The sequence below is a fragment of the Anarrhichthys ocellatus genome, unplaced genomic scaffold, assembly GCF_004355925.1.
Source record: "Anarrhichthys ocellatus isolate YVR2014 unplaced genomic scaffold, GSC_Weel_1.0 scaffold1199, whole genome shotgun sequence".
Lineage (NCBI taxonomy): Eukaryota > Metazoa > Chordata > Actinopteri > Perciformes > Anarhichadidae > Anarrhichthys > Anarrhichthys ocellatus.
The window spans coordinates 1-12,689 of record NW_022281173.1 but is presented as its reverse complement, the minus strand read 5'-3'; the positions used below and the strand labels follow the sequence as shown (position 1 = coordinate 12,689).

General features: G+C 45.5%; 2 protein-coding genes across 2 annotated transcripts; one reads left to right on the top strand and one right to left on the bottom strand.

Annotated features, from left to right (window-relative positions):
* Positions 1 to 40: 40 nt before the first annotated feature.
* Positions 41 to 6,987, bottom strand: LOC116377394 (zinc finger protein 341). Its single transcript, XM_031839032.1, has 16 exons — positions 6,916 to 6,987; positions 6,053 to 6,163; positions 5,301 to 5,491; positions 4,700 to 4,849; positions 4,385 to 4,512; positions 4,030 to 4,222; positions 3,763 to 3,946; positions 3,303 to 3,396; positions 3,101 to 3,191; positions 2,457 to 2,640; positions 1,969 to 2,219; positions 1,656 to 1,864; positions 1,408 to 1,504; positions 1,173 to 1,305; positions 542 to 653; positions 41 to 340 (listed from the first exon to the last, which is right to left on the bottom strand). The coding sequence occupies exons 1-16, from the start codon at positions 6,944 to 6,946 to the stop codon at positions 262 to 264; spliced, it is 2,238 nt and encodes a 745-aa protein (XP_031694892.1). The 5' UTR covers positions 6,947 to 6,987; the 3' UTR covers positions 41 to 261.
* e2f1 (E2F transcription factor 1) lies at positions 6,944 to 12,673 on the top strand. The gene is made up of 7 exons (XM_031839031.1): positions 6,944 to 8,930; positions 9,165 to 9,264; positions 9,491 to 9,710; positions 9,890 to 10,042; positions 10,183 to 10,297; positions 10,591 to 10,873; positions 11,829 to 12,673. The coding sequence occupies exons 1-7, from the start codon at positions 8,679 to 8,681 to the stop codon at positions 12,068 to 12,070; spliced, it is 1,365 nt and encodes a 454-aa protein (XP_031694891.1). The 5' UTR covers positions 6,944 to 8,678; the 3' UTR covers positions 12,071 to 12,673.
* Positions 12,674 to 12,689: the final 16 nt, after the last annotated feature.

Below are 12,689 nucleotides of genomic sequence, written 5' to 3'. Positions count from 1 at the left end.
TGATATTTCTATCTTTTTATTGAATCTATTGGCCCTGCAAACATGCCCTTATGATGTCCAGTCAAGTCTTAGGTATGACTACAAAAAAGTCATTCATCCAACAGCAATATTTCCACATCTGGGTGACCACCAATATGTAATGTAGTCAATCTGATCACTTATTTGTGGGAAAGGACTTTTTATTATTTCTACAACATCACGACAATATCACAAGCAATATTCCGTCATCTTTGTTCAGATGAAAATGATTACTGGTAATATTCACTCACCAGAATGTGACAGAATGTGGGCCTTGAGTTTGTCTGGCCTGTTGAATTCTTTGGTGCAGCCCACATGTGTCCTGATGACAAAAAAACACACAAATTGCATTCAATGAAATGAAATAACCTGTAAGACAGTCCAACAGAAAAGCACAAATGAGGAGGACAAAGGAGAAGAAGGATAGACGTGAGAAAAGTTGAAAGTTGAAAAGGCTTGAATGAAGTAGGAACAAGGGAAGTTAAATAAGCTAACAGGTCTTGTTTCCACCGGAGAGACTCACCTAAACGGACACTTGTATTTCTTGAAGGGTTCATGGATGAGCATGTGTCGCTTCACTTTGTCCTTCCTGTTGAACGTCGCCTCACAGAGGGAGCATTTGTATGGCTTTTCACCTGGAAAACGGGATCAGCATCAAACTCTCAGCTTTACTTTCATTAACGACTTCTAAATGATGCGATTGACAATCGGGGGCGAATGTCACGGAAGTGTTTCCTCTGGCAAACTTCTTCCATTTGTACATCCTTCCAACGCATTCAAATGCTAACATTGTAGCCAGAGACACATCAGCTTGTTTAATCGGTAGTTTACTCAGGCCTTATTATTTTTATTAGTTTTATTGAGCACTTCCTTATTTTAACGATAGTTTATTCCTTCTGTCGCAGCTACATGTTCTGGTGTGACTGGAATAAAGTGCAGAACTGGGTTGTTAGACTAGAAATAAAGCTGCCTGAGGAAACTCAAACAAATCAGAATCAATAGAGAATATACAGCAAGGAGACAGCAAGACTATCAACACATCAGCCCTCGACTTAGCTACGGAACCCAGCACAGTGGACCCATGGCTTGGCATAAAGTCTTCATACAAATAATTGTCAGGGGGACAAAGAATGCTTTCTGAAAGTCTTTCAGACCTGAGTGAATGCGTGTGTGCAGTTTGAGGTAGTGCTCCGTCTTGAAGGCTTTCTTGCAGATCTGGCACTTGAACCTCCCTCCAATGCCGTGAGTGGGGAGGTGGCGTCTGAAGTACCTCTCGCACGGGAAAACCTGCCGGCCAGCAACAGAACGGATCAGACACCGCGCCGAGGTCTTACAATGTGACATGAAAAGGTAAAAGCCCGGAAGATATTAAGCACGGGACACTCGTACCTTTTGACAGTGGGGGCAGGGAAAGTTGTGCGAGGCAGTCAATAGATGCTGTTCCAGTGCTTCCTGGGTAGAATATCGGCTTTGGCACTTGACACACCTGAGGTGAAATGCAAGAATAAAAAAAAAAAGGGGGGGGGTTTGTTTGGGATAATAATGATGTACCAACCAACTTCAGGATGCCAGCGTTGGTCCTTCTATTCTGCTATAATTAATACGGAGTCAACACAACTGTGAGCGATCGAGCCGACCTGTAGATGCTGGTTTCCTTGCGTGTGCTCTGCTGCGGGCAGAAGCAGTGGGAGTACTGGTGGACTCCCAGTTCGAACAGCGAGGGGAACACCTTGCTGCAGAGGTGGCAGCGGTAGGTCAGCTGCTCCTGGTGCGTCCTGATGTGCTCCAGGAACTGATCCAACTTATGGAAGGTCTGGGAGCAGGACTTCAACACACACTTGTAAACCTGTGGGGTGAGTGACTGTGGTTAATAAATCTTGCCATGTAAGAAATAAAATCCCCAAAAAAAGGAGACAAAGAAGTAAGCAAACATATGGACTCTGCCCTCACCTGCTCCCCTTTGTGCTGAGTCAGGTGAGACTTGAGCTGGAAGTAGGTCTTAAACTTGCTGGCGCAGAACTGGCACTGGTAGGAGCTGTCTATTACAACTATTTGTTTGGTCTGAGCTTGGCACTGCTGGTCCTGGTTGGACTGCACCTGGATCTGTACCTGAGGATGCCCGTTCTGCGTGGCCTCCCCTCGGCCGCACTCCGGATCAGCCAGAGCCTCAGCCGCACTCTCCTCCAATTCCACCGGAGCTTCTGTAATCAGGCATTGTATCTCGCTGTAAGGGCTGCAGCTGTAAATCTGATGCTGGATCAGTAGCCGTCATTGCTTTTATAATTAGATCCAGCAATCACGTAGGACACGAAGGCAGCATTTACTGCGGGCTAATGTATAGTTTTAACAAGGTGTACCTAATAATCAGGCGGCTGAGTGTATTGTTCATCAGCATGTTACATATCATGAATATGGTAAACAGATATTATGTATATTACCTGTTTGAACTACCTCTTCCTCTGTTTGTGTTTGACAGTTCTGCTGCTGTGACCCATCCTCCTCCGGTTCACCTTGCTGCTGCTGCAGCTCCCCGCCCGCCTCCTCCTCATTGGACGACATTGGTACCACCTTTACTGTGATTGGTAATCTGGACACTGTGCTGGCCACACCCATAGGCCACACCTTTAAGATAAAGAGTTGTTGTTCTTACTGTGTTGGCACTATGCTGCGTTCACATCTCATGAAAATAATAATCAAAGGACATTCTTTACGATACGTTTTACCATCATGGTAATTAACTATTTTATGCTAAACCCTTCCCCCCCAGACGGTCATTGTCCAATCATAGCTTAGCAACCGAACGATTTTTCCACGTGTACATGGAGCATACGGAGAGTTTGAAGCGCGGTCTCTCTTTTTTCAGCTTTCAAAACCGAAAGCATAAAAGAAAAAAAACCAACACATTTTGTTTGTGACCTCTAACGTACGCTGTAAACGTTAGCATTTTAGGCTAACTAGCTTGCGATACAGAAGTAGCAATGCGTTACTTTCAAAGCAAGGGAGCCTTTCCTACTCTGTGTGTCACAGGTGACGTGGGTTACACACTTTTGAAAAAGAGGTATTACCACAAACTAATCAGAACCTTGTGTGTCTGCATGTGTTTCTTCACGTTGGACTTTTGGGCAAAAGCTCGGCCACAGACGATGCACTGAAATGGTTTCTCTCCTGTGTGACTGTAGAAAGAGAGAATGAGTTACTGGAAGGGAAAGGAGAACCTTTTTTTTTCTGGGTGAAAGTCTCTTTTTCAGATGGGTACGGTCTCATCATGCTGGCCAGTAACTCACCTTCTAATGTGCTGCTGAAGATCAAAGTTTTTCGAGAAGATTTTGTCGCAGAAATTACACTTCAGCTTTGGGACTTTTCCTTTCAACTGCTCTGCTGAGGAGTGAAATTGAGGGAATGAATATTGATCTTACGATCATCTTTATGTGGTCATGAACAGTTTCATTAATCAATCAATACTTTGATTTTAGTTTTTTTAAACTCATTTAACAATAGTAGTATGCATGAATGTGTTTTCCTTAGAGGTGGAAGCTGTGACAGTAGCAGTAGTAGTATTTATAATGTATTAGATCTAATCTAAATGTTTCAAATCATTTTCCTTCATGATGTTTTTTTGTTTTTGTAAAGAGTTTGTGAAAGCACAGAACATCATAAATGGTAAATAAATAAATAGTGTTCGGTCCAAAACTTCCTTTCAGAAAAGTCAAACTTGCGACTTTTATTTTTTCCCTTCACACACACCTGTGGCTCCATCCGAGCTTTTTTTGCTGCTCCTGGATCGTTTGGGGATGATGACCTTTTCGAAGTCGTCCAGCTCCGTCAGGTTGGTGGTGATGCTGCAGGTCTTTGTTTTGGCGCCCTGCTTCCCGGGGCTGTAGACGGGAGGGGTCGTGTATGGCTGGCTCTCCACGCACTGACTTGGCACCTGAGGGAGACGCAACGGACTCAGTGCTTCGTCTTCGAACCACAAAGTCTGGAATTAAGTGTCACAAAAAGTGTTCTACTCACTTGTACAGGATGAAAAGGCTGCAGACCCAATGTGTGGATCTCTGCGCCACCGCCCCCACCCATATGGGGCAGTGCGCTGTACACCTGGACCACTGAGTTGCTGTGGCTCGCTGGGACCTGCGAGGAGAGCGGCTGCTGGGCGGGCTGTCCAGCTGGCAGGGGGTGGGCCGGTGTTTGCCCGGAGGGCAGGGGGAGGGAGGAATGCTGTTGCTGCTGTTGTTGTTGTTGCTGCTGTTGCTGCTGCTGCTGTTGCTGTTGTTGTTGTTGTTGTTGTTGTTGTTGTTGTTGTTGTTGTTGTTGTTGTTGTTGTTGTTGCTGCTGCTGCTGTTGCTGTTGTTGTTGTTGTTGCTGTTGTTGCTGCTGTTGTTGTTGTTGCTGCTGCTGTTGTTGTTGCTGCTGCTGGTGATGGTGATGATGATGGTGATGGTGGTGGTGGTGATGCTGCAGGTATGATACACCAGCTGTGTGCATGCTCAGGTTACTCTGCAATACAGCAAGGGAAGCACATAGATTAGATAATAGTGCAGCAAAAAATATACGTACATATTCTATGTACAGTATATTGTACAAAATTGACATTTTCAGCTGCCAGGAATTTGCTCTGGATCGCCTCACACATTTGGTCATTTTGGCGGCTTCAAATCTAACGTGTAATGTTGCGGCGTATTACCTGTACAGGCGTCTGCATGGGGGCCATAGGCTGGTCGACGGAGGTGAAGGCTGAGATAGCCGACATGAGGACATCGTCGCTGACCAGCACGTTGCCCTGGACCAGAGTGTGTGTCAGAGGGGAGGGGGGTACCGTGATGTAGGTGGATACCTGATGTGTAAGCGGGGGAGTGTTACGCAAACAGGAGAGTAATAGGAACACACACAAGTGAGAAAGCATGCATGTTGGTGTAGAAATGTATGGTTCTCTTACCCACTTTGCTAAATACTGTCATCTCAGTGGGGAATGATAAATGTGTGCCGTAGTCTCAGAAAGCACAATTAATGTTACTGTATGGTTTTATCTTAACATGTGCCGAGTAATTCTTTTTTTTCTTCTAATAGTCCTGCTCTCACTGCTTTTACGTACATTCAAACATATTTCTAAGATGCCTTTATTCTTCCTCCTTTGTCTCCACATATGCATTAATTTATGACAGGTTACTGCAAGTTCACAGTTAAACTAACAACATATGACTTTACCTACTAAACTGATTCCCCATTCAGTGGCTCAAACTCACTTTTATCAATCACCCACATTAAAACACCCTAACTACCCTCACCTGTCTGTTGGCCGGGGTCTGTGGTCCAGAGCTGATTGAGGGGACCGGTGTGTAGGCATTGGTGGAGGCCAAGGACACTGTGGACAGGGAGGGGACGCTGGACTGGCACTGCTCCCTCTTGTGCATCATGAAGGCCGGCAGAGAATTGAACTGTTTCTTACACTTCCCACACAGGAACACGTCCTCGTCGTCTGTATGGAGGACAAACATGAGAACGTTTGAGGTATGCCGAGGCGATAATCTCCAGCATGTCATTATCTTGATCAGAAAAAAAAAGCCTCAATGATTACTGCATCATGAAAGCGGGGCAGTGTAGAAACAACACAGCCAGGATCACTCTCTAATCTTGCCGCTCATCCGGGACCAGTTTGCCTTGTGAGACCCGTACCAGGACCTGATACCCTCCAACTGCAGCACAGCTCCCATGGTCACACGGGAGACACAAACCCTTCCGCCACAATGAAGCTCAATTATGAAGGGATTGTTCTATACAGTCATAGCAAAACAGCTGTGCATATTTTAAAAATATGTGACACAAACACAAGTTGCAATGCCATAACATCAGGGAGATAAAGGTAAGCGCTGTAAGTGAACAAGTATTAATTGCTGCATGTGACTAGCCGAGTAAATAAATTAATCCAAATATAAGTGCATAAAAAAAAAAAAAAAACTTTTGTTTTTTTTATTCTTCATTCTGTAGTTGATTGTTTGGTTTGAACTCAGCTGTCATTTGCTGTATCTGCTGTACATACCCATAGACTGTATGGTGGACGTCCCGGAGACATTCTGATTGTTCGGGTCAGGAACTCCAACTTGGCCGTCCAGCAGAGACTGGACCGCCAACACGGTCTGGTTGTCCATGCCTGAGGAGGAAGAAGAGGAGGGTGGAGATTCTAGGCACGTATAATGCTTGTATGTTTCACTAAAACTATGAAAATATGAAGATGGAAGGGAAGACTTGCTTCTTGTTAATGTACATTTTTCAACAGGAAGCATCTCTTCGCTCACAGTCTGGTTGACCTTCCGATGTAACATGAAAGAATAGTGCATGTTTTAAGTCAAGATGACCATCTTTGTATCGTGTTTCCTCCAACTACTTCAGCTCTACTTATGCTGTATTGACCTTATGATGTATTTAGGGAAACAAATCTATACAAATCTAATTATAATAATAAATACTTCAGGAAACTAATATGGGTCGCTGTAAATTCATTATCGACTAATACAGACACAGTATTAGCCCTTATAGAAGGCCTACTATAGCAACAATACAGTGTTGTCATCAAAAGGGCCTCCTGCTAAAATGTCAAATATGCAGTCTGAATAGCAAGAGGGGAACACATCATTGTATGGCCTGGCTGCAGTATAATTAAAACGACTCACAGTCGTAGGTTGTCCTTAAGGTCTGAGCAACAATCAATCTGTGTGTTTGTTTACAGTCAGTCACTCCCCCCTCTGGTATGTTTTCATTGTTATAACTAAACTAGGCGCATTCATGTCGTTTTAAAGTTACTTGTATTCACATCGAAACGGTCCTGGTGTATTGGCCTTGTTTAAAACTCACTCGCGTTTCATTCTAGCTGTAATTACGTGGTTACTAACAAATTATGCCTACCTTCAAGCACTTCAAATATTGCTTGCGCCATCTTGCAGCTCCTCTTTCTGCGCGATAGGCGCTCGACTAGCAGGGGCTGCCTGTTGAGATGCGCCCCCTCGATCACAGGAAACACTCAGACGAAGTATTTGGAGGCAAACGTTTTCCTAATAAATGTCAGCAAAGGACAGACGGGGGTTTAGCAAATACTTACCGACAGGAGGAAGAGCATGTTTGTTTGTCAGAGGCCATCAAGACATCACGGTTAAGGTTTATGCGTCACTCCAAATAACATTTTCTCACGTGTCACTTAGTTAAATAGGGTGCGACACACTTGAGTTTTGAGTAATGTCAGTCACAATAGTTTTAATGAGAAACATTTTACGCTTACGTGTTAGCAATTAAGATAAGACAACAAAACTAACGTGACGTTTTTTTTTGTGGGACTTGAATGCATCTTCGTATCGATGAATCTCCGCTCGATAAAATGACAGACAACAGTTTCCACCAATCAGAGACCGTCTGTCCTGCCCCATGGAAAGTGCTGCTTTTCGACCAATGGTAACCGTCGCATTGAAGCACGTGCCGATTTCGCGGCAAAAAGATTTCGCGCGAAAACTGTCCGAGTCTTGTTTAGATGTAGATCAGCTGGGACAATAACAACAATAACAGCCGTTAACGGGGTCGGAACGGCGCTTTTATAAATGGACCGCGCCCGGTGTGAGCAACCGACGGACTGGCGGCTGCTGTTTTAAAGAAACGCTTTTATTTCACCGGTTTATTCCTTACATTTCCAGTTTTGTCCGACTGCTTCCTGCGTGCCCCAACAAAACGAGGGGGATAAAGAATTTCGGCTAGTAACTCAGCTAGCATGCTAATCCGCCCTATATTTTCATATGTAACGATATCGCGTTATACTCCGCTGAGCTAACTGTCGCTTCATCACGTGTACTCCCAAAAATGCGTTTGGACTTGTGGTGATGTGGTTTGCGTCGCAGATATTTTATTTCGATAGCTCACTTCTGGAGTGCTGCTATAAAGTTTTAATAGCCATTTAACAGACTCCCGTCTGAGGTGTAAGGATACATTATGTTTTGTTGACTTAAATAGCTAGTTTGTGGGCTGCACTTGGTTGTTTGTGAACTTGTGTCGGTCTTTGTTGTGAGGACACGAGCTAGCTGTGTTAGCAGGGCTGGTCGTTGTGTTAAGGGCAGTGTGGCCAGGCCTCGCGGCTCTACTGTCACGTTACTGACAGGAGAGATGAAAACAAAAGACTAGCTTGCTAGCTCGCTAACCCGCAGCGTTTACAGCAGCCACGGCCGAATTCGCGACTCTTTCTTTGCTAACATATCAGCGGCTGAGCCCCGAGGCTTCGAGCTGGAATGTTTTGGTGTTTAGCAATAGTCTTTTATTGGCCAAATTTCCTGTTTGGCAGAACATCCTGTGCTGCCGTTTCACCACCAGCCCAATATTGTTTTTTCAGCAGTTAGCTTACAATAGGTTATCATTTACGTTTAAGTGATATTGTTGTTTATAATGCATTTGTAGCTTTTTTTAAAATTTATTTTATAAGCAATAAGATGTACAATAGGGAAGGGGTAACTTTTTAAAGACATGTCCAAGCTGCCTGTAAACGCCTGCAAACAAACTTTCAAACGGTTTCATCATTGTTCCTTAAATTCACGGACTACAGCAAATCCAAGTGGGTGTTGATACTCAAACTTGCAGCACCTCAGCTCGCCCCTGAAGTCCAGTGAAGAGGGTTACCCCGGGGACACACCGCAATGTCAGAGACTCTGATAACAGGGCAGACATCGGAGGATCTGTTGGCTGACTTTGAGACTCTGCTGAACTCTGGGGGCATCGACCTGAGCGAGAACCACCAGATAGTGATCATCACCAGCCCCAGCAATGAGGGACTCAACCCGGCCGTCGCCCCCACCAGCACGGGGGAGATCCTGCTGTTCGCCACGCCGCAGGGCCCTGTCGACGTGGGGACCCAGGACAAGAGACGACCAGCTCTGGGAAGACCTCCGGTAAGGTTGGGGGGGGGGAGAGAAGACGAGGAGATGTGCTTAAATATATTATGTTGAGTTGTTTCCGCGAACGTGCTTCTACACACATGACAAAGCTGTGTAAGTCCATCCACCCGTTGCTCCAAGACACTGCTTTTCGTTCAGCAGTGGCTTTCATTTATTCAGTAGTTTTCACTTCCATCTTCTCAATTCATAGTAATTACATCATCGTTACACCCATTTGTATCTCTTCAGGTAAAGAGGAAGTTGGACCTGGACAGTGACCATCAGTACGTCAGCACAACTCGACCGTCCATAGGCCAAGCACCACCCTCCACACCTGCTCCTCCCAGAGGTACACACACACACACACTCACACACTTTCAGCTTGATCCACTGATTTTTCAGAAGCAATACGTGAGCACTACATCCATATAACTCTATTCAAATCCTATAATAGAGTTAATTCCTTGGACGTTTAGTGTGAAAAGCTTTAAAAAAGTAGCACACAAACATTTCTCCAAGTTGTGGCTGAAAGCAGAATTTTTTTTTTAACCCACATGTGCGCCCTTTCTTTCCAGTTCCTCGAACCACGACGGAGAAGTCCCGCTACGACACCTCCTTGAACCTGACCACCAAGCGCTTTCTGAACCTGTTGTCCCAGTCGGCTGACGGCGTGGTGGATCTGAACTGGGCCTCGCAGGTCTTGGACGTCCAGAAGAGACGCATCTACGACATCACCAATGTCCTGGAGGGAATTCAGCTCATCTCCAAGAAGTCCAAGAACAACATCCAATGGCTGTGAGTGTGAATAGAGAATACATTCCACAACATGAAATTGGTGTTTGAAACATAGACAATTGAAACACTACAAGCTCGAATACAAGCACATAAAAAAGTGGCTGGTATGTTGTGTTTGTGGTCCATAAACATCTTCTTTTTTTCCCCTCTTAATATTTACATGCCGTCTTCCCCTGCAGTGGTAATCGCGTTGATGCGGCGTTGGTTTCCCGCCATAAGGAGTTGCAAAGAGAGGTGTGTGACCTCACAGACGCTGAGGAGCAGCTGGACGAGCTCATTTCCAAATGCAACCTACAGCTCCGACTGCTCACAGAGGACCCGCCGAACAAGAAATATCCTTTCAACCACTTTAAGTGACTATTTCAATTTAGCCAGCGAAGCGTTTTATTTATTTTTTTTAAGACCGTGTTGCAGTCTTGGAATGCCCCCCACATGCTGCTGTGTTGTATTCCTTCACTGTTGTGTTCGTCACGCTGGGCTACGTGCGCTGCCAGGACTTGAAGAAGTCCTTCGATTCCCCGGACCAGCTGGTCATGGTGATCAGAGCGCCACCAGAGACCCAGATGCAAGTTTCAGAACCCAGCAAGGTAACGAGCCTTGGAATGTTTAAAGGGCCTCAGGATTTCTGCGAATGCGAAAAACGAGGGACGGAATCTCGGATTTTGAAATCCAAAATGCGGATGCAATTTGAGGGAGTTGGTCATCCAAAAAACAGAGGAATTCGACAATAATGGCTAAATTTAATTCCATTTATTTTGTAATTTAGAGCACTTTATTCTACACTGTCTTTTATTAAAACAGTGCAATGTTGAGTTACATCAAATTCATTGATTATCATTAAATGTTAAGTTAGTGAAAACGTCTTCTCTTCGTCTCTCAGGGTTACCAGGTGTCGCTGAAGAGCACACGTGGTGCGATTGACGTCTTCCTCTGTCCAGAGGACAGCTCCGGCGTCTGCAGCCCCGTGACAGGAAGCAGTCCCTCCAGTCCCGATGCCGACCCATCCCTGGTCCCGCCTCCCACACAACCCACGGACCAGTCGCAAGCCAGAACCTCTGCAGCGGAGCTAGACGAGGGTTCGTCGTCGCCAGCGTCCATGTCCTCCACCGTGACGGCAGCCTCCCGGCAGGACCCCTCATCACTGGTGTTAGGTGGCGACGCAGGTGAGTGTTCACGTTTCTCAGTAAATAAATGTACATTTATTGAATTTCCTCAATTACAATTAAAAAGTATCAATATACGCCACTCAAGTCACTCTGCTGCTTACTACCCTGAAAAGGTGTTGAGAGTTGAGAATCTACCACAAGATTGGCGGTTCGATCCCCGGCTCCTACTGTCTGCATGTCCCCTTGATCGAGGTGCTTAACCTCAACTTGTTCCCAGGGTGCAGCAAACTACTGCTCCTAAAATGCATGTATGTACAGTACATGAAGACTCTTAATAAAGTTTACATTCCATAGTCCATCCAACCCCAGTTGGGTACAGGTGCAGGCCAAAATAAAAACGTTTTAAGCGAGAGCACACAGTGTTGGTCATGTACAGTTGGTGGTTAAACATTTGGGATGAAGCATCGCGCTGTGGAGAGTGTGTTCCACTTAAGAAGTGGAAGCTAGTTAGCCTAGCATGCTAACCCCAGCGCTGATTCCTACGCTACATTATTTTGCGTTTATTTCAACTCCTGTTGAGTTGTGTGCAGCTCCTGCACGCTCGGCGTTTTCATGGGTTTAGTTGTTTTTGATTTTCAAAACCAAGTTCAGCAACAGGTTGCCCGGTCACCTCCCCGCTTCTTATGTCGCCAAGCGATTCACGTCACAAAAAGTACGTCTGACGTAACGAAGAGTGTGCTGAAGCCACAGAGCAATAAAGCTTCAGGCATTACTATTATTGTGAACAATGGTTGTGCTTTATTTGAGTTTCTCAGGAACGCCATGCCAATGAGTGTGCATGCACAAGACGGTACCTGAAAACTGCCTCACCTGAATGGCATGCAGCCATTGTTTACGTTCTCAACACGTTCATGCACGTTCTGTGTGTTAATTGGCGGATTAGTTATTGATCAAACAAACGTGGACTGTGCTTCCAGTGTTTATTTTTTTGACATTCCACTTTCCGCAACAGAATCGCTGCTGGGAGGGGACCCGTTCTCCGGCCTCGGAGACATGCCCGATTTCGACCTCTCGCCCCTCTCCTCCTCGGACTTCCTGAATGCAGATGGCATTCCTCTCCCACTGGACGGTTTCATCAACCTGTCCCCCCCTCACAGTCACGACTACCACTTTGGACTGGAGGACCACGAGGGCATCAGTGAACTGTTTGACTGTGACTTTGGCGACCTATCGCAGGTTTTGGGGGACGGTTAGATGCGGGAGGAGAGGAGGAGCACGTGGGCCTCTAGATTTAGGACTCATCCCCAGCTCCCTGGGCCTTCCAGAAGAGGGCTGGACATCGACATTTTAACGGCAAATATCTGTCGAAAGTCCAAACTTAATGTTTTAATTGTGCGGTTGTGGGGGGGGAAATGATTTGTGTGTCAATTGCCTGTCATCCTCAAAATTCCAAAATCTGTTCCCCAAATTGTACAGCACATTATCACCAGTTATCTTTGGCCGTTTAAACTCTTGGCAAAGACTTTAGCTTTAGCATAGCTATTTAAATTATTTATATGAATGTTATTTTGATAACTTTGTACGTGCGTTGTTTTGTTTTTTTGTCGTTTGTTATTGATAATCTTTAATCCAGGTGGACTGTGCAGGTGTTTGGACTCATAGGGCTGGTTTCCTTAACACAGATTAGCCTACATCCGATCCATGCGGCTGGTTTTTGTGACGTCTCGGTCTGAACAGGAAAGGTTCGCATCCCGCTGCCGAAGCTGGTTCTGTGAAACCAGCATTTTGAGACGGGGAAGTTTCAGGGGGGGGGGGGGGCTGTTTCAAAAGCGTCTTGTAGCTGTGCTGCAGTTTCACTCTCTCAATACGTTCC

Coding starts and splice junctions, on each gene's coding strand:
- LOC116377394 (XM_031839032.1), bottom strand. CDS start 6,946: ATGGCGCAAGCAATATTTGAAGTGCTTGAAG. Junction 4,223..4,384: donor CAACAACAACAACAGCAGCA/ACAACAGCAACA, acceptor GCATTCCTCCCT/CCCCCTGCCCTCCGGGCAAA. Junction 1,505..1,655: donor AAGGAAACCAGCATCTACAG/GTCGGCTCGATC, acceptor ATTTCACCTCAG/GTGTGTCAAGTGCCAAAGCC.
- e2f1 (XM_031839031.1), top strand. CDS start 8,679: ATGTCAGAGACTCTGATAACAGGGCAGACATCGGAGGATCTGTTGGCT. Junction 9,711..9,889: donor AAGAACAACATCCAATGGCT/GTGAGTGTGAAT, acceptor CTTCCCCTGCAG/TGGTAATCGCGTTGATGCGG. Junction 10,043..10,182: donor GAGGACCCGCCGAACAAGAA/ATATCCTTTCAA, acceptor TGTGTTCGTCAC/GCTGGGCTACGTGCGCTGCC.